Genomic DNA, 18143 nt, shown 5'->3' on the forward strand with positions numbered 1-18143 from the left:
CGTCTTGTCTTTTCGAAGACTTCATTTTCCCTCTTTTCCTTTGTCCAGGAGCGGCTTGATCTGAATTGGCCCGCAGCCAGCAGCCCTACCTCGGGCTTGTCGTCCGTCGTCGTCTTTTTTTTTTTTTTTGTTTTCGCCGGAATACCCCGAGTCATCCATGTTTATCATCTATTTCTCTTTCATAGCAAAGGAACCTTTCTCGTCACCGTCGAATAAGATGACGTACTACCATGTCGAATGCCAAGTGTAGGCTGTAAAGCAAAACCGGCACGGAGGATCCCGCGCCAAACGCACCGGTTCGCCATCAGGCCCCCTACATCCTTCTTTTATTTTTTTCGGCTCAGTATGATTGGAGAACTCATGCATGAAGTTCGGTTTTCTGCACTGTCGACCCGAGGGTCGTGTGGCAGGGTCACCCGCGTTATGATGTATGCCTGCTGAATGGTCATCGGACTGCGCGAACTCTGCGAACCCCGACTAGTATAAGACCCATCTCGGGCCGGGAGGATCCCTACAGTGAATTATTTTTATATGTATATTTAACGTCTGCCGTATTTCGCAAGTCTCCTGTCGCAGCAATAGCAGCAGCCATGGCCGACCCATACAACCCATACACCTCTTACTCGACGCCGACCCCAGGTGGGGTCAGCTACTATCCGCCTGCGCAAGATGCGCCTGCTGCCTACCAGTACCAGCAGCCCTATGACTACTCGGAGAGCGGTCCTCGGCCGGATCCGAATCATGTCTACGCTCCCCAGCCGGCTCCGTACCACCTAGCGCCCGAGCCCTATCATGGCGTGCCGGCGGAGAGAAGCTACACGCCTGTCGGACAACCCGACCATCTCGGACCGGTTGCCACGGGACACTATCAGCATGCGCAAGGTGGTAAGGTCCCTGAGAATCTGGGCTACTAGTATGTGATTATGATTATTGTTACCTGTATGTTTGTTGTCCGAGCTCACCTATCGACAAAGTGGCCACCCCAGCGATCCCCCGCGACATACTCCGTCGCCCAATCCTCACCCTCACCCGCCCGCTGTATACGTTTCAGACGGCCAAGATCCTCACCATGCACAGAGTGAAAAGCCGCACCTGTCCAGCTCAAGCGATGATCCGGAGGGCGACGACCGCGGGCTGGGCAGTTCCCTGGCCGGGGGTGCCGCAGGTTATTTTTTAGGACATAAGAAAGACCATGGCCTCCTCGGCGCACTTGGTGGCGCGATCCTGGGCAATTATATTGAGAACAAAGCAAAAGAACACAAGCGACATTCTTCTCAGGAACGTAGACATCATCATGGGCATGGTCATCATCACCAACATCCCCACCACCACGGACACCGCAGCCACTCGCGACACCGTGGGGTCGACAGTTCGGGAGAAGACTAGCGAGTCGCGTGAAGGAGATTGTTTTATGTGATTAGTGTTCGCATGACACTAGGTTTCTGTCATTATTGCGGTATGCTTGCCCGTTTCGGAAGATACATAGCCTCATCAAATCAGGACACAAAGTTGAACGCCGGACATCTGCCTCTCAGCCCTGAACAGTCCTGACACGAGGCTGATCGAACATTACAGTCTCTGGGATAGGGACAGCCACACCGGGTCACCTCACATACAGATGCCCTTTGAAAATTGGGCACCTCATATAGACGGGCGAATCCATTCAGGGTCCAAGACACGCTCGCTCATGTTCACATTGTGGAGGCTAAGTTTCTCTCCGCAGGGTTAGTTTTTATCTTGATTTGATCTAGTCATTGTTGACTACTCATTGTGGTAGTCCTTCGAAGTGGTAAATAACGGAATCCTTATTCTAGTTTTGTGCTTTGTCTCGCTTCTCTGTAAACTCTAAAGCGTGTCAGTTCGGGACAACAACCTACAGCGCTAGATCTGCTTCCGGGTCCAAACCACACCCCTAAGATCATGCTTCCCACGCGACCTTTCAGGGCTCAGTGAATCACGTGATCCTATCTCCCACTTACTTCATTCCCAATCGTGATCCTCAACTTATCAGACCCGGATGAGTCATGTGGTCACACTGCCGCGATAAACAACCACCCGATAAGGTTAAGATCTCTCTCGCGTGACTGACTATGCGAGGGTGACTTGTTCCTGCACATTCCTTTTCTTCCTTCTCTTTCCTCCTCCTACACACTCACCGACACCCACGCTCTCTCCATCTCGCCATATTCGGTCTTTTCCTGTGCGACGTTGTCTTGTTTATTCAACCTAGACGCTCCGTCCTCTCCCTCGACGATATCCGCTTATCGCCGCCTCCGCATGCCTGATCGGTCGTCCCCGCGATTCCCTTCTTGAGAGACTAGATATAACATGCCTCCTTTATGGATATACCAGATCCTCTCAGGCTCTTTACCACAGCACTGTGAACCAGTTTCGCCCTTTCTGACTGTCGTCTCCTCACATCTCCACATCTGCATCCCCACCCCTCTGGCCCTTATCTCGTCAATACTCGGCACCCTCAGTATTGTCTCATGGCTCTTTGCACAGCTGCCGCAGATATATAAGAACTATCAGATTCAGTCGACTTCCGGTCTGTCGATATTCTTCCTCGTGATCTGGTGTCTGGGTGACACCAGCAACCTTGTGGGGGCGCTTTTCACCCGACAGGCGGGGTGGCAGGTGGTGATCGCCAGCTACTATGTCCTGGTTGATATCACTCTGGTGATCCAGTTCTTCTGGTACACGCACTACAAGCGCTCCCGACACGATGGATATGACCAAATCTCACCATCGCACGATGCCGATACCACGGGCATCCTGCAAGGCATGTCGCTTTCGGACGACGACACCCCCCACCAACGACCCGGCCCGGTCGACATGTCCATGAACAAATCTGAGCCCAAAGACATGGGTGTACAAACAGGCTCAACTTTAAACTCGACCACCGGCCCATCACCCTCATACTCCAACGAGAAACAGAGCACCTCTCGACGATCCGTCCGAACAGGCACCAGCGCGCCCAGCCCGCCATTCGCCCTCCCACGCACCATGCTCGTGGCTTCACTTCTCTGCGCCGTCCTAGCCAACGCAAGTCCCACACCAGCCACAGGACACCCACCTCACCCACCCATCTCCCATGCCCCGCGCGAGACCATCATTGAGATCGTCGGCCGCATCTTCTCGTGGATGTCAACGCTGCTCTACCTCGGCTCACGCCCACCACAGCTGTACAAGAACTACTGCCGCAAGAGCACAGAGGGCCTGTCCCCGCTGCTGTTCATGGCCGCTTTCGGCGGAAATCTCTTCTACTCGTCTTCCCTCCTGACCAATCCGAACGCCTGGTCTAACTTCCCTCCTTACGGCGGCGGAGGCTGGGCCGATGCTCACGGAAACGACCGTGTGGAATGGGTCGGGCGCGCGATCCCCTTTTTCCTGGGTGCGTTTGGTGTCTTGTTCCTGGATGGATACATGGGCGTGCAGTTCCTCATGTACGGGCCGCGAGGCGTTGACGAAGACGCGAGTTTCGTCGGTGCGGATGACGAGGATCCGAAACGGGGCCGCAGCCGGTGGAGGCGTGTTCGGGGCTGGATGCGCGGATGGATTCCCTCTACGTCTCCGCCGCGCGGGGGATTGGGTGCGTCAGATCGCCCGCAGGAGGGACGGGCTTTGCTCAGTTCAGAGCATGAGAGATATGGTACTGTGTAATCGTGCCTTTTTCCCCCTTTCCTTGCCGCTTTTGGTTCTTGTTGAATCAAGGAAGCATACTATATGATATATTATGATTATGACTGCATTGTGTTGGTCCCAGGTCCCGCCATTCTGATGCTTATTCTCGTTTCCGGGTTTATGTTTTGGCTTGCCTGTTTTCTAGTTGGTTCTTCTCATCAAGGGGGGTTATAGCCTCTCTGCGCGGCGTTTTGACCATTTGGCTCTGGATCAGGGGGCATATATAGATGCGGGTTTGCCCTTGGTCGGTCCTTCTATAATGCGTGTTTTTTGGATGATGTACATATCAGAAATCCATGAGGCATTCGTTTATTGATGAAACCCTTTGTCCTTCCACTTGACTTGGCTAGACCGTGTTTTGCTGGGTACACGAGAGACAAACAGTGTCCGAATCAAATATTGACGCATCACTGGCCCCCAGAGAGATATGTACCTCTATCCTTCGTCATTATTGTAAAAGTCACTAATTATAGGATTTCCAGGAGAAACAGTGCCGATCGAGTTGAAAATGGATCTGGCCCCCACACGATCTGATGGTCGGGCGCCACGCTCAGCCTTGCCGTATGTATGACCTCGTGATTTCTTTCATATTCCCCTCGGCATCGTCACAGACACTGTTTTTCTCTCCTATAGACAGATACAATAGCTAGAATGGCACAGAAGCCGAAAGGGAAGAAGGTGTTTGCCCGACGATCGAGGAACGGGTGCCTGACATGCCGGTAAGGGAATTTCCTCCAATCCCACCCATATTCATCATCATCAAGTCCTGATGTATCCCAAGAACCCGGCACCTCAAGTGCGATGAGACGCCCGGCGCGTGCAACAACTGCGTCTCCGCAGGCTGGAAATGCAGCGGATACGAGTCGACGCGCCTGACGCATCCAGGCAACAAGAGCACGCCATCCCTGACCCTGCAGCGCTTCCACAGAACTTTCCCAGGCGAGAGCTCTGATGAGCGAAGAGGATTTGCTTTTTTCCAGAGCACAACTGTGCGGAACATGACCAGCCTCTTTGACTCGCGCCTGTGGACAGATCTCATCCTGCCCATGAGCCACAGCGAACGCGCCGTCAATCACGCCGTCGTGGCGCTGAGTACCCTGCACGAAGAGATGGAAGGACGCGATCACCAATTCGTGCGGGAGGATTTGTCGAACCGACGGCAGCGATTTGCCCTAGAACAGTATACGCGCTCGCTAGCCATGCTCAATCAGCGCCGAAATTCTCAGGACCCCATGTTCCGGGAAGTACTTTTAACCTGTTGTCTGTTGTTTATCGTGTTTGAGCTACTCCGCGGGAACTATGACCCTGCTATTATGCATCTTCAGCAAGGGCGGTCGATCGTCGATGAGCAAACCTTCTCTCCTGAGACGCGGCGTTTTGTAGAGAGCTCTCTTTTGAAAACAATGTCCCGATTAAGGCGCCAGTCGATCTTCTTTGGCGGACCTACGTTTATCGTGCCGGGCTCAACTGCTGCTGATGACGGAATGAGCATTTTCGAGTCTCTTCTAGAGGCACGTGCAGCGTTTGATGACTTGGAAGGTCATGTAGTCTCCTTCCTAAGAGAATCTTTCCCCATTCCTGTTGCAGAGCGTCTCGCAAGTCAACACCCACACTTGGGGGAACGGCAAAAAGAACTTCATAACCAAATGCACGAATACCTAGAACGTCTAAGGCGATCCGAGGCCCAGATCCTCTCCGGAAACGAGCCGAGAGTACAGAGAGGGATAGCCCTGCTTCATCTACACCACAAGACATTCACAATATGCGTCGACACCATTCTCTGTGGAAAATATGAGACAATCTTCGGGACATATACCCAAGAATTTCAAACTATGCTCGCAATGTGCGAGCGAGTATCCCTCACTTTCAGGGAAGAAAGCAGCGCACAGGACCTCTCACGCCCGACCCTGTTGCTAGACACGGGTATTGTACTTCCGCTATTTCTTATTGTCTGGCGGTGTCGCCATCTGCCCACGCGACAGCGTGCGATGTATCTCCTGGAGGAGTGGCCGCATAAAGAAGGATTGTGGGATTCTCGTCTGCTTTGGCTGTATGGGAAGAAATTGATGGAGGTGGAGGTGGATCTTGGGTCTTCGCACGAAGAGGGACAAGAGAAAATCGAGAAATCTTACTTTCGATTGGCCGAGGATCAGAAACATGCGGTGCTGTTTTATCGGACTAAAGGGTCTGAACCGGCGGCTTCGGACGAACAGAAAGTTGTGCGATTAGATGGGAGTATATAGAGGTAGGCTTGTTGTTGAAGTTTGCTGAAGACGATCAAAATTGGACGGCGGAGTCCGTGGCCTGATAAATTAACTTATATATTTGGATTAAGAGTTGAAATGAGTGCAAAGACCTATTATTAATTCACTAAGCTAAAAACAGTCTGGCCTTGGAACGGCAGAACGTCCTCCTGACATGTGGTATTGGCGACGGGAAGTTCTCCCTTGATGAAATAAGTTTGGACTTTTTCAAGTAGACACTTTGAGGCACTTGCGAGAGCAGTATGCTAAGACACAAGTTAGAAATTATGCTCTCAGAAAAGAAGATATCCAAATACTTACCCCGGATGAGTTTTGTGTCAGCACCACAGAACCAGGGAATGCCGAAGACATCAAGTATGCGCTATAGCAACGGTCAGTAAACGCAGAAGCATAAAGAAATGAGGGACAGTACCCTGGCTTTGGAGCCACAGGATCAAGTTCGGCAGTGACAAAAAGGATGGGAAATGAGGTCTTTCGTTTCTCAAGAATGGATTCTTGACCGGCTGGAGTCAGTCTACTTGGTATATTGAAAGGATAATTCACGGAAATCCTCACCATGAAGTCTTCCACTCTTTGGTGGGTTAACGCGGAACGATCTGCACGAAACCCCATTGGCATTGTTGGGCCAGACCTCGCCAAAGAAGGTACTCTGGGACGTCAAGAGGCTGTAGTAGTCCCTGAAGTGACTGATATCTTGGAAGTGGTGTCCAGCATATCCATCCACACATTTGATGAGGGTATTAACATCCTCTGTTGTACTCACTGACCCGTTATTGCAAGGATTCGCCGGCAGAGATCCGCTAGTGACTCCCCTCATATATGCCGAGACATTCCCTCTTTCCAGCTCTGCCAGAGTATCCGCTAGCTGCGGGAACTGTATGTGAGGAGTGTACGTGGACATGAGCGCAAATTCTTTCAACCCAGAGTAAGTCGCCATGATGGGGATGTTGCACGCCTCAGAGGTAGAAACCGGAATAGGGTGGTATTTGAGGTTTGCCAGGATCTTGTTCATTCGATTGTTGATGTTCTGCACGGATGGACCCCAGAACGAGCAGTTCTTTGGACCGCCCAGATAACAGGTCTTGCAGAAGGAATCGAGGACTGCATCTGTGTCGTAGAGATTGGTCTTCCAGCCCAGAGCATAATAGTCTGCGGCATCGATCACGCCGTCGAGGATCATTCTCCCCACATGGTCGGGGTACAAGTGGGCGAATGTCGCTCCGAGGGCGGTGCCATAGCTGACCCCATAGTAGTAGAGCTTGGCTTTGTTCTTTGGTTTGTTGGATGCCGCCTGCTCTGCAGTGATGTAAGTGAACATGTCGTGGGCCACAGCCGGCGTACTGATGAAAGCAGCGGACCCATTGGAACCCCCGACTGTATCGGTGCATGCTTTGCCGAATATGTCCGCAGCATAATATTGGGTGTCCAGCGAGGTCGAGGACGCATTGGATGTTTCTGGATAAAACAATTTTTCGAATTGGGCGCGTTTGGCGACCTCGTTGGGCCAGCAATCCACGACTGGTCCGCTCTCGCCCACACCGCGAGGATCAAATCCGACAATGTTGTACTGGGAAAGGAGAACCTGGGATAAAGCTGGGCCGTATGCAGCAATAGCTTGGACTCCTGAGCCTCCAGGACCCCCTGATCATTGAGAGTCAGTGTTTGTTAAAATTGTCTCGAGAGATTTGCTGATTACCTGGATTAACGACAACATTTGGCATATCTTCAGTGGCATTTGGTGCTGAATATTTCATCCAGGCTATGGCGGTCTGCCCTCGTGAAGGATCTCCATAGTCGAGAGGGACTTGAAGTTTCGCGCAGGTGAAGTTGGTAAAACACGGTGTCCACTCGATACTGTTGGATGGGGTGATCTTTTGAAGTTAGTACCTTAGCAAAATGCTTTCCGATGTTTGTTCAAAAGAGACTAACCGACGCCCAGCTATGAACCATCTGGGTAGTACCTTGAGACACGAGGCTGCATGAGGCGCCAGTTATAGATGCAAGAGCGAGGGCTGCGAACAGCCAACACTTGTAATCTTCGGAGAGCATCGTTGGAAATAGACGATCAATGAAGTAGAAATATCTGTGTTCCGCGTTGACAGCTGGGAGAAAATGAGGAGTTTTATAGTGATGCCTCTCAATGAACTACATACCAAATACAGAAGGGCCTTGCATAGACATCAAAGAAACATCTATGGCTTAGTTCAAGCGCGGGACGCCTAATAATCCATTTGTCCACTCATAAATCGAATTGGTAACTTTTCAAGGCATTGACGACCTCTGATTGGCCCCCCCGACTAATCTCCAACATTTATAGACGTAGTGGGGTCCAGAATCTTAACTGGCACAAGGCAGAAATTGGAAAACGGGATGCGTAGTCTTAACAGGGCGCTTATGAGGGCTGTTTTACCAGGTCTCTTTCGTCATCATACTTTCAATTTGGAAACTGATGGGCCGGGATGTATCGATCTGTAAATAATTGAGTTCGTAACGGGGCAAAATATTAATGGAAACGATGCACTACATGCCTAAAGTAGTACAGCACATAGTTAATTGCAGAAAATCAGTTCTACCAGACCTGGAGTTTTTGATCGGCCCGCGCGCTTTACATAGTACATCGCGGTGGACTATGCAGTCCGAGCTATGGGTGTCGACTTCTGACCCCTTCTTAGTCACCACTCCACGACTAATAGGAAAAAGCCAACGGAGTTCGAATACACCCTACGGTCAGTTATATCGTCACATGCATCCATCAACGAATCTACTAAGTTTCTTCCGGTTTCGATTCTGATACTCCAATTCAAGAAATCGATGCCTCTAAATGGCGAACACGACTGAGAAAAAAACTTGAAAAACATGGGCATCCACGGTTTGCCCACTGGTAGAATAAAAGAAAATAAATATTGGAAATTGAGACATGGAATAAGGAAGACAATATTGATTTAAATTATTAGATTTGAAGATGCAGCAGCTCTACATCTCTATCGCCATGTCACTCCCGTGGACAGTCTACGAAACTGCAAAGAAATCCCATCATCCTCGACATGATCATCTTGCACCTTCCACGGATCACGTCTTGACTACAAATACTCTTTTGAAATTAGCATCTCCTCCAATTCCACAGTTGCGTTTATCTATCTCCGAGGAAAGAGTCTATTCAGGAATAAAAGAAGGAAATTCAGCTTCGCAATATGTAAGTCCGAAGGGAAAGTAATGGCCACAGTCAGCTGGAACTCGCTAATCATCACTATCGTTTCTCTTGGCCAATAATATTGCTTTGTCGTGCTGTGATCACTAAGCTTATTTGGCCCCCAAAGGGTGGAACCAGAAGCCGGATTTCGCCCACCGAAACCTCCGACTCCTTGTCCGTGTCCGTGTCCGCTCCTTTAGGTCTACATAAACCTCCAGGTGTCCGTGTCCTTGTCCGACCAAGGGCTCTTGATTGTATAGACGTCTTTGAAATGGTTCACACAACTCATACGGTTCCCGGTGTGTCCGCCACACCTGGCCCGAATCGGGTCAAGACATGTCAGACCTGTGCTCGAGCAAAGATCCGATGCTTCCGAACATCGGGCTCTTCTAGTTGTGATCGGTCCGCCAGCATTTAAGGATATTTTGTTTTAGTTTCTCAAACTGACAAAAGCTTTGTAGCTGTCTTCGACTTGACAAAGAATGCTATTTCCGAGCAGCTCGGTCGCGCTACAATCCGGATAAAAAAGATACGTAAGTCTGCAGAATTGCTTGTAGTGAATACCGCACTTGGGACAGTAATTAAAGTCTTTCATGATATAGGCGGCTTACTGCCCTTGAAGACAAAGTCAATCAGCTTTTACAAAACAGCAATAATACGTCTGAGCCGTCGCAAAACCCATATCACCATGTCAAAGCAGCAAGCCCAGAAAACATCGACGACAACAACACGGCACTGGATGTCATTGGAATGGGAATTATCAGTCTTGATAGTTCTAGAGAACTCCTGGATGTATTTTGCCAGACGCTAATGCCTCAGTTTCCTTTTGTTATCTTGCCGCCACAAACAGCAGTTGAGCAGCTTCGAGAAGAGAAACCTTTCTTACTCCTCTCTATCCTTATGGTCTCTTTACACTATGATAGGCCTTTGCAGCGAGTCCTGGAGGAAAGGTTTCATGCTTTCATTGTGAGCCAAACCATGCTCGAAAATTCGATTCCTCCAGTGGAGGTTCTACAGGGGCTACTGGTTTTTATGGCATGGTAGGAAGATTCCTCTAGGATGACGGCATCATTCTGATTTGTTCTTAACAGGTCTCAGCACCAGCTTCGCCCCCTGCAGGCCTCGAGCTATCATCACCTTATGCTTAGCATCGTGGTTGATCGGCGCTTAGATCGGCCAGTCATGCTGCGAACCCTTCCACAGCCACTAAGCGTCGGCGGGAAAGTTCAAAAGGACAAAGTGTCTGAGCTCCATGATGAATATAGGGCTCTCATCGGATGCTTTGTCATTTCATCATGGTTAGTGAACCGGACAATAATGTGACGACCGGTTTGCTGATTGTATTCCATAGCATTTCAATTACGATCGAGAAGACATGCATGCTGCCTTGGTCTTCATTCATTGAGAAATCGGCTCTTGAACTAGCCCAGTCCTCGAGATACCCCAGTGACAAGTATCTTATTCATCTCGTTCAATTGCAACATATATTTGAGCGAGCTGACGCAGCTATGTTGAATAACGCCCAAGAGATGGATTTAGAGAGCAGGAAGTCAAAGATTGAAGACCATGTTCAGCAATTCCGACAAGAGATGGAGAATTACCGGGACCTGCTCCCATTTCCAATGCAAGAAAGCAGTGAGTGTCTGACCCGTTGTTGAACATGACCTACTCCAATACTCGTAAAAACGGCCCCTGGAACCAATGAAGAAGACTGACACTCCATAGCTCTGATTTGGTCACTTTTCCAAGCCTTGACTCTGTACCTTTGTCAGGCCATTCTATTTGACAAACATGCCTCGCTTGATGAGTCTGATGATCTCGGGAAGAGGAAAAAGACTTCTTTCTTCCTACGCACTTCGTTCCAGATTGACACTCTCCGCGTTGGCCTCGCTACAGCCAAAAGCTACTTTGATTATTATCTGAGCTTACCCACCGGTCACCTTCGAATGATTAGCTACATTGAATGGCTAGAAAACGCATTCATTATGGTTATGTCATGCAAGCTCTGTATTGTTGCGATGGACAAGAACTTGCGGCAGGAGGCGCGAATCCGATCTTTGCGTAAAGCGCTCAATATGCAAGAGGTGCTAAAAGGCTATGTAACACGGTTGACAGCTCTCCACAATGCTCGAACGAATGCGCCAGATACATCTGATTTCTATGTGAAATGGCTGCAGCGCATTCATGACTGGTTTGCGGAACGTCATGCTCCTGCACACGCGCAAGAGTCAGCAGACGCAGGTCAAATACTTGATTCGATGGCAACCTCTGATGCCAGGCATCCGGGATCATCGTCAATGAGCACTTTCGAGCCCTTAATTGCTCCTTTTCCTGACGTGAGTCTTGGATATAGGCAAGAAGGCTCACAGGACTATAGCCCTGAGTCATGGCCGGATTTTCTGCAGGATGTTTCCGTGGATGAGATGCTGAATGGGTTGATTGAGATATCAGGCATGTCATTTTAACCTTTTACCATATTGCACATCAATTGATAGGTCTACAACTCGATACCCACAAAGTTCTATATTGTGCAATGAAAAGAATTTCATAAACAGATTGGTTCGACTAGAGTAAGATAACTATTCCGTTGAATTGCTTTGCCTGGGAATAAAATACATAAGGCTACCTGACTGTTGTTCATATCGAAACCTCACTCGTTACCAATGTCGCTAGACTGAATCTGGACCATTATATTTCCTGGAATCTTTCACCCGCAAGTAAGAAGATCAGATCGCCTCAAATATGCAATGCAACTTAGATCCGCCGTGTCTCGGGTGTTAAAATATCACGTGGGATTGTTATCCGGACGTAATTACGTTAACTTATTGCTTTTAGTTGTTAGTATTGTATGTCACATCCGGTATCATTTGCAACCCTCAATCGGATATGCACATTCCTCATTCCATGCATTCGCATATCCCTGGCATTTATTAGAAATCATTATTCAATGCTTGATTGGTGGTATTCCCCCTGTACGATGTTCATGAGGGTTTAGCATGCGTGTTGCGTGACGACGCTCCGCCCTTTTTAAGGAGAGTCAAAGCAAATCCCGATGTCTCCACGCCTCGGGATTTGCTCAACAGAGGATTCGAGACAGCGCCCGACTTCCTCGACATACTCTATTATATATCAAATCTCACCCGACGACACAAAGCCAACTCTCAGATTTGACCCAGTATTCTTTTTCGCAGAATGTGCCATCGCTGAACAGGCGAGGGCAGGCTGCGTCTCTGAGACACGTACCGGCTCAACAGGAGTAGATTGTGGTGATTGATCGCAGACTACATGTACCGGTATTTGACAAAATGACCGGTTCCTTTGACGACAAGCTCGGGCCACAGTCGGCATCTCAATGTCCGCTGGCTCGCAAGAAATTTGCCAAACCGCCGGTGAAGGTGGCTTGTCTGCCCTGGTAACTAACGCTGTCCAGTTCCCGAAGATATGAACGGAAGATTAATGAAAACATAGCCGCGCTTCAAGAACACGCTGCGCTGGGCAGGATCCCTGTGCTAGTGTTCGTTGCTTCTTGCTCTTTTCTACCCCCTCATCTCCTCGCGCTAATAGCGGCGACCTAGTGTGTCAGCAAAGGTAGAAAGTGTTCATATCTGCCAAGCAAACGAGGCGGACCACGACAGAAGAAACGAAAAGCGTCGCCGGTTGTCGAGGAGCGGTCACCTCAGGAAGATGTCGAGTACGCTGATGTTCCGCAAACTGATTTTGAAGCAAGTGCGCATCCCCACTCACATATCTCTTACGTCCCCTGACGATACCACAGCATCGGAGATCTTTGATCAAATTAATTTGCTCTCTATTCCCGGAGCAGGCTTACGGCACCTAGATCTTCAATCAGATATTCCCTCTATCTTCCAAGGGGTTTACTCCAGTGATGGGTTCATCAATACAATGCCCTCGGAGTCGGGAAATGCCTCGCTGTGCCTGGTGAGAACTTATGGGAGTGAACCAGAAATGTGCGTTGGGTGTTTCATCAGCCATAAAATATCACATTCTAACATATTAGGAAGATTGAACGCTTATTATGACTTTATACATTGCTACCTACCGATCTTGCCGCCACGAGTTTCACCACCATGTCCGGATAGGCCAATGAACTGTCCAATATCATTCGCAAATCCGGCTTCGGAGGTGCCGCTCATGGTCTATCGACCTCGTTCACCTCTAAGTCTCGCAATTTCTGCTATTCTCGCCCTTATTCCTCACCCTAGCGACCCAGAACCATCATCCACAGCATCCGTCACCCAACGCAGGACATATGCTCATACATTGGCACAGCTGGCCAACACGACCATAGAATCAGATTGTGATCTCGACGTGTCTTCGTGCGACCCAGGTCAAGCATTATCAAGCGGGCGGCCTTTTATCAACCGAGAAAGATTCCACCCTCAGACTCCAGCGGATCTGGAGAGTCTTTTAGCACTGTTAGTGCTATCGGTGTATGAGTACTGCCAAAGAGGGAACTTGCTCAAAATGAGATATCGCGCTGGACAAGCCTTGGCCATTGCTCTGGACAAATCACTTCATGCCCATGGAGAAGAAATTGATGAGTTCTCTGAGGCTCGTCGGAGGGCCTGGTGGATGACGGTTCGATACTTTCTTGGTTTGTTTGCTTGGGCTATATCTGACCTTTAATTGTTGTAGTATCACTGTGTCGTGCAGGGCTCTATAACAAGCACAACGGTGAGTGTTACTATCGAAGCCAGGTTTGAATACTTCTGATGAAATTAGCCTCCTTCTATCGTCATCAACGACCCTCAATTCACAACCCCTTATCCACGCTTTGCAACCGATGCCGAGGTGCGTTCTCTTCTTACCAATGAATATTATCTGTTGGAGGTTGTGGACTAATTTCTTCTTTAGGGATGGTCTATTTTCACACAAGCCCAACAAGTGCTGTTGTCAGCCACTCAATTCGTTGCCGATCTAAAGAAATGTCTGACATCGAGATCAAACATGCATTACCTTTTCGAGCGAATGCAGCACCTAGATGGCTGGATTAACTCTGTACTCACACAAATCGATTTACTTCCTCCAATTCCACAAGAAACAGGATTTGGTGATTACCAAGAAACCATGACAGCGCACTCTATCCGTGCTATCTCCCGCATAAAGCTATCCAGGTACGCAGGTAAAACGTTTTCTTACATAAAAGAGTAGCTTACTGACGCTTTTCAGTGCGCAGATCAAAGTCCATCGTTTTCGAGCCTTCTCCGACATCCCCATCTTCATCAAGAAACATTGCGACTTGACTGCGGCTGCCACCCCCAACGCCCCAAACACCGATGCGGTCACCAAATCCTCCATGTCTGGAAACGGGCTTGCCAGCCTCCAATGCTCAAAAAATAACATCGATCCATTTCAACGAGCCTCATCAACCGAGTACCTGACACCCCCCGATTCCTCTACCTCCTCAGAAGTCCGCCCTTCCTCCATCCCACAGTATCCGCAGCACCCCTTCACCTCCGGATTTCCTTACAGCTGCGAGCACTCCGCCCAAGTCTGTCTCCGTGCTGCCCTAGTAATCTCACGAATGTTTCAAACCCTACCTCTTCCACAGCCGCTTTTGGACTCTCAACATCAAAATCATCAGCAGCAGTATTACAGCGGCTCTCTTCCTCGTACCATGCCATACTTTGCTTGCTGTCTAATGCAAAGCAGCTACACGCTCCTTATGGTGTTCTATAAGGCGCGAGTCGCGACGAGACTCTCTCCGGATTTGGAAAATGTATATGTCGAAGGCTCCACTGGTCAGCTCGTAGCTGAGCTTCGGCAGGGATTGCAGCATATTATCGCCGCCTCGGCGAATTACTCGCTTGCTTTTGAGGCGTTGGATGGGATGAGAGGTTGGTTCTTTTTTCTTTCCCTTTTATCTTGATCAAATTTGCTGACGCGAACTCTTTCAGATGAAATCAAAGGTGCATATCAAGCAGCGTTTTCCTTGATATGAAATGGGACGAACTCTTCCTTGTACTTATCTAGAATTCTTCTTCAGTCAATGTATCGAGTTATCTATTTTCAGACAATTCTGAAAGATGGGTTTCCACATAACACAAACAAGAGACTCCTGAGATCGTATCTGTATTCTCTAAATAGCGAGTCTTCAATCTAATACACACGGAACCAGCCACCAAATAGAGACATAGAAAAAGAGAATCTAGAGCTTGGATCGAATGCCCTCCAAACGAAACTTGACATCTTTCAAGACCTTGGTCAGTGGCTTCCAGTCATCAAACTGTTTCAGCAGCTCCATCGTCTCCTCGTGTAGTTCACGGCGCACGTACTCCTCTTCCAGAAGGCCGCGCATGGCGAAGGGCAGGATGTACGGATTTGGTGAGACAGCGGGATGTGACCGTTTGATGTTGAGAAGAGCGGAGGGGATGGATGATGTTTCGAGGGCAAATTCAATGGCCATACTTGGCAACCATAAAGTTAGTTTCGATGAGGAAATGCAAGGTAGAATCTGAACGTACTCATATACAGCTTCGTCGTCGTAAAGACGAGAATGGCCTTCACCTGTATAAAGACTGCCAGCGAGAGGTTGACTGAGCTCACGGATGAGACCGTGATCTGAGATGCCAAGGTTGCGAAGTTTTAGGGCAAAGCCAACAAGATGCGAAAGACTAATAATGCTTGTCAGTTTGTTTTCAAAAATCTAAAATCTCTGGCATTTTGAGGTATACTCACAAACTCGGGGCATGGACTCTGCCGTCCACAAAGACAGCGCGGTATATGTAAGGATGTGCAATTGGTGAAAAGAGGGAAGACTAATCACAAAGTTAGCAGACCTCGAACCAAAGAAGAGTAAGAGGCACGTACCTCTAAGGAAACGAGTTGATCATCAATACTGCCGATATACGAAATTCGGACCCCGAAATCAACGGCGCATCGTAGTGCGGCCTCATAATCCTTGGATACCTGGCTAAACGGGAGTGCAAACTCGAACAGCTCCCCAGCAGATCCGCTGATCCATCGGGATCGGTAGGAAGGAAATGGTCCCAAATTGACACCAGCCATAGCACAGATCCCCACTCGTGCGGCGTTCAGGCAGCCGAACGAAATCAGCTTCGCAACCAGCAGGATCGCCACCGGGACTCCTTGGGAGTGGCATGAAACCATGATGAAGTCAGCGCTCCGGATCTTCTCCATCCAATTCAGGAGCAATTTCCATAGCAAGTCGACTCGTTCCGAAATACGCCCTTCGCCTTCCAAAGCGATTTTTTCAACCTCGCATGAGTATCCCTGGCCTTCTGTCCACTTGTGAATAGCCTCTGCACCCATATTGGCGAATCGTATTGAAGTCCCCGTTGGTTGACCAAAGACGCTTCGAATAAGGGGAGCCGGGAAGTAACCATGCACGCCGATGGACAGGGCACGCTTAATATGAGGCAAAGCCTTGGTTCTGCAAACATGCTGAGGTTGTTGAGCTTTGCTGTAATGTAGAAATCGACCAAGGCTCTGTAAGAGAGATGGCGACTCTTCCAGCACGTATGTTTCTTTAACCCGCGGCAGCACTTGATTAGGCAATATTTTCAGCAATTGCTTCGAGGCAGTAGCCTCAACTGGACGAGGCTCGATCGGTGGCAGTGATGTAGATGTGGCTTCAATGACGGGAGCAGGCCCATCTTTGGACTGAACAGACTCGGCATTGTTTTTAGGTGCCTTCACTTTGATGCTACCTTTCTTGGTGATTTTGACGTTTGCCTCTGGGTCCGGTTCAAGCGCCATCGGCCTCGACTGAGCTCCAGGAGGTATGGACGCTTCGATTGCTTGGACCTCTGCGGCTTTATCTGGAGTAGCGTCCTTGGAAGGGTCTTTAGTCCAAAAAGACCAACCAGATGATCTCGCAGTCCCAACCGGATTCCGGGAAGGGCCGGTTGGGTCGTCCGATTGATCTCTTGATGTGGTATCGTCACCATTAGCTTCAGGAACACCGCCCTCTGCTGAAGTGGAAACAGTAGGCTCTGCAGGAGGTTGTTCCCCCTGTTTGGACGATGCACTCGAACCGTACCACATCTGGAGCCACGAACGTTTCTGGGCCGTTAGTGAGTTCTCAGTAGTCTCCGCAGCCTGTCCCTGTGATTGTTCCTGTTGTATCTCTTCCTGCACCTCCGGACCTGGTGGATGTCTGACGTCTGGTTGGACACCAACTTGGTTATCTGCTGGCAGATTACCTTCCGTCCCTGTAGAAGTCGGAGCAGTCACAGGGCCGTTGTCGATCACAGCCGGTCTATGGAACCAAGAAAACCATCCGCCGGGCTGCTCAGCAGGTACTGCTTGTTCCGCATGCGACGCGTCAATTCGGGTCTCGCCGTCTGGGGCGGATTCCTGTTCCTTCGACGTATGCTCTAGAGGTTTGGCAGGAGCTTCATTGGATGCTTCTTTCTTCGGTGTCTCCGTTTCCTCGGTGACTGGTTCAGCGAGCTTGTCGACAGCGGTGGTAGATGCTGAACCATCCGACGCAATGTTGACCTTTGTCGTAGTTGCGCCTGCAGGAAGCGATCTGGTTGATGCACCCGCTTTCTTCGTCAGTTGAATGGAGGGATGGTGAGACGGGTTCGGCCTATCATGGAGAGATGTTGAAGAGTTCGTGATGCTAGACGCTACGTTTTTGGCGACGGAGATGCTCTCACGGGCAACCTCGGTAACTGGGGCCGCTTTCGACACTCGCGCTACGGCCGACCAGGACGCAGGGTACCAGTTCTGCGTGGAAGGACAAAAACGATTAGCTATATTGACAACCTAGTGAAATTTTAGGCTTACAGCGCCCGGAACTCGTGACTGGGAGTCGGAGCGGTCTCTCGCGGCATCAGTGCTCGACACTGCGGGGGACGGCGAGTCCGCGCCAGAGGGGCTGGGCTTCACTCTCTTGCGAGGACCCAGCGGCATGGGGGTGGAAAAAAGAGCATCAGACAGGGATATTCTATGGCGCTTGGAGTCGTCAAGGTAGAATCGGTGATGGAATACAAACAAGAACAGAACAGCTGCCTGTA

At 49.6% G+C, this 18143-nt stretch overlaps 7 protein-coding genes across 7 annotated transcripts; 5 read left to right on the top strand and 2 right to left on the bottom strand.

Moving 5' to 3' along the window:
- Positions 1-590: 590 nt before the first annotated feature.
- N7474_000485 (uncharacterized protein) lies at positions 591-1417 on the top strand (the record flags this gene model as incomplete). The annotated part of the gene is made up of 3 exons (XM_057191900.1): positions 591-913; positions 975-1282; positions 1344-1417. 3 exons carry the CDS (start codon positions 591-593, stop codon positions 1415-1417), a joined length of 705 nt encoding a protein of 234 aa, XP_057056853.1.
- Positions 1418-2328: 911 nt separating this feature from the next.
- N7474_000486 (PQ-loop repeat-containing protein) lies at positions 2329-3663 on the top strand (the record flags this gene model as incomplete). Its single annotated transcript, XM_057191901.1, has 1 exon — positions 2329-3663. The coding sequence occupies one exon, from the start codon at positions 2329-2331 to the stop codon at positions 3661-3663; it is 1335 nt and encodes a 444-aa protein (XP_057056854.1).
- Positions 3664-4335: 672 nt separating this feature from the next.
- N7474_000487 (Zn(II)2Cys6 transcription factor) lies at positions 4336-5927 on the top strand (the record flags this gene model as incomplete). Its single annotated transcript, XM_057191902.1, has 2 exons — positions 4336-4403; positions 4466-5927. The coding sequence occupies 2 exons, from the start codon at positions 4336-4338 to the stop codon at positions 5925-5927; spliced, it is 1530 nt and encodes a 509-aa protein (XP_057056855.1).
- A 119-nt stretch (positions 5928-6046) lies between these two features.
- Positions 6047-7997, bottom strand: N7474_000488 (uncharacterized protein; the record flags this gene model as incomplete). The annotated part of the gene is made up of 6 exons (XM_057191903.1): positions 6047-6193; positions 6249-6309; positions 6361-6451; positions 6504-7589; positions 7645-7819; positions 7878-7997. 6 exons carry the CDS (start codon positions 7995-7997, stop codon positions 6047-6049), a joined length of 1680 nt encoding a protein of 559 aa, XP_057056856.1.
- Positions 7998-9409: 1412 nt separating this feature from the next.
- Positions 9410-11603, top strand: N7474_000489 (Zn(II)2Cys6 transcription factor; the record flags this gene model as incomplete). Its single annotated transcript, XM_057191904.1, has 6 exons — positions 9410-9540; positions 9600-9671; positions 9741-10178; positions 10230-10436; positions 10490-10773; positions 10864-11603. 6 exons carry the CDS (start codon positions 9410-9412, stop codon positions 11601-11603), a joined length of 1872 nt encoding a protein of 623 aa, XP_057056857.1.
- Positions 11604-12822: 1219 nt separating this feature from the next.
- Positions 12823-15100, top strand: N7474_000490 (uncharacterized protein; the record flags this gene model as incomplete). Its single annotated transcript, XM_057191905.1, has 6 exons — positions 12823-13737; positions 13795-13833; positions 13882-13950; positions 14014-14273; positions 14329-14996; positions 15057-15100. The coding sequence occupies 6 exons, from the start codon at positions 12823-12825 to the stop codon at positions 15098-15100; spliced, it is 1995 nt and encodes a 664-aa protein (XP_057056858.1).
- Positions 15101-15307: 207 nt separating this feature from the next.
- N7474_000491 (uncharacterized protein) lies at positions 15308-18039 on the bottom strand (the record flags this gene model as incomplete). Its single annotated transcript, XM_057191906.1, has 5 exons — positions 15308-15566; positions 15624-15773; positions 15838-15917; positions 15970-17853; positions 17914-18039. 5 exons carry the CDS (start codon positions 18037-18039, stop codon positions 15308-15310), a joined length of 2499 nt encoding a protein of 832 aa, XP_057056859.1.
- Positions 18040-18143: the final 104 nt, after the last annotated feature.

Source organism: Penicillium riverlandense (genome assembly GCF_028828495.1).
Source record: "Penicillium riverlandense strain IBT 135883 chromosome Unknown utg000001l_segment0_segment0, whole genome shotgun sequence".
Classification (NCBI taxonomy): Eukaryota; Fungi; Ascomycota; class Eurotiomycetes; order Eurotiales; family Aspergillaceae; genus Penicillium; species Penicillium riverlandense.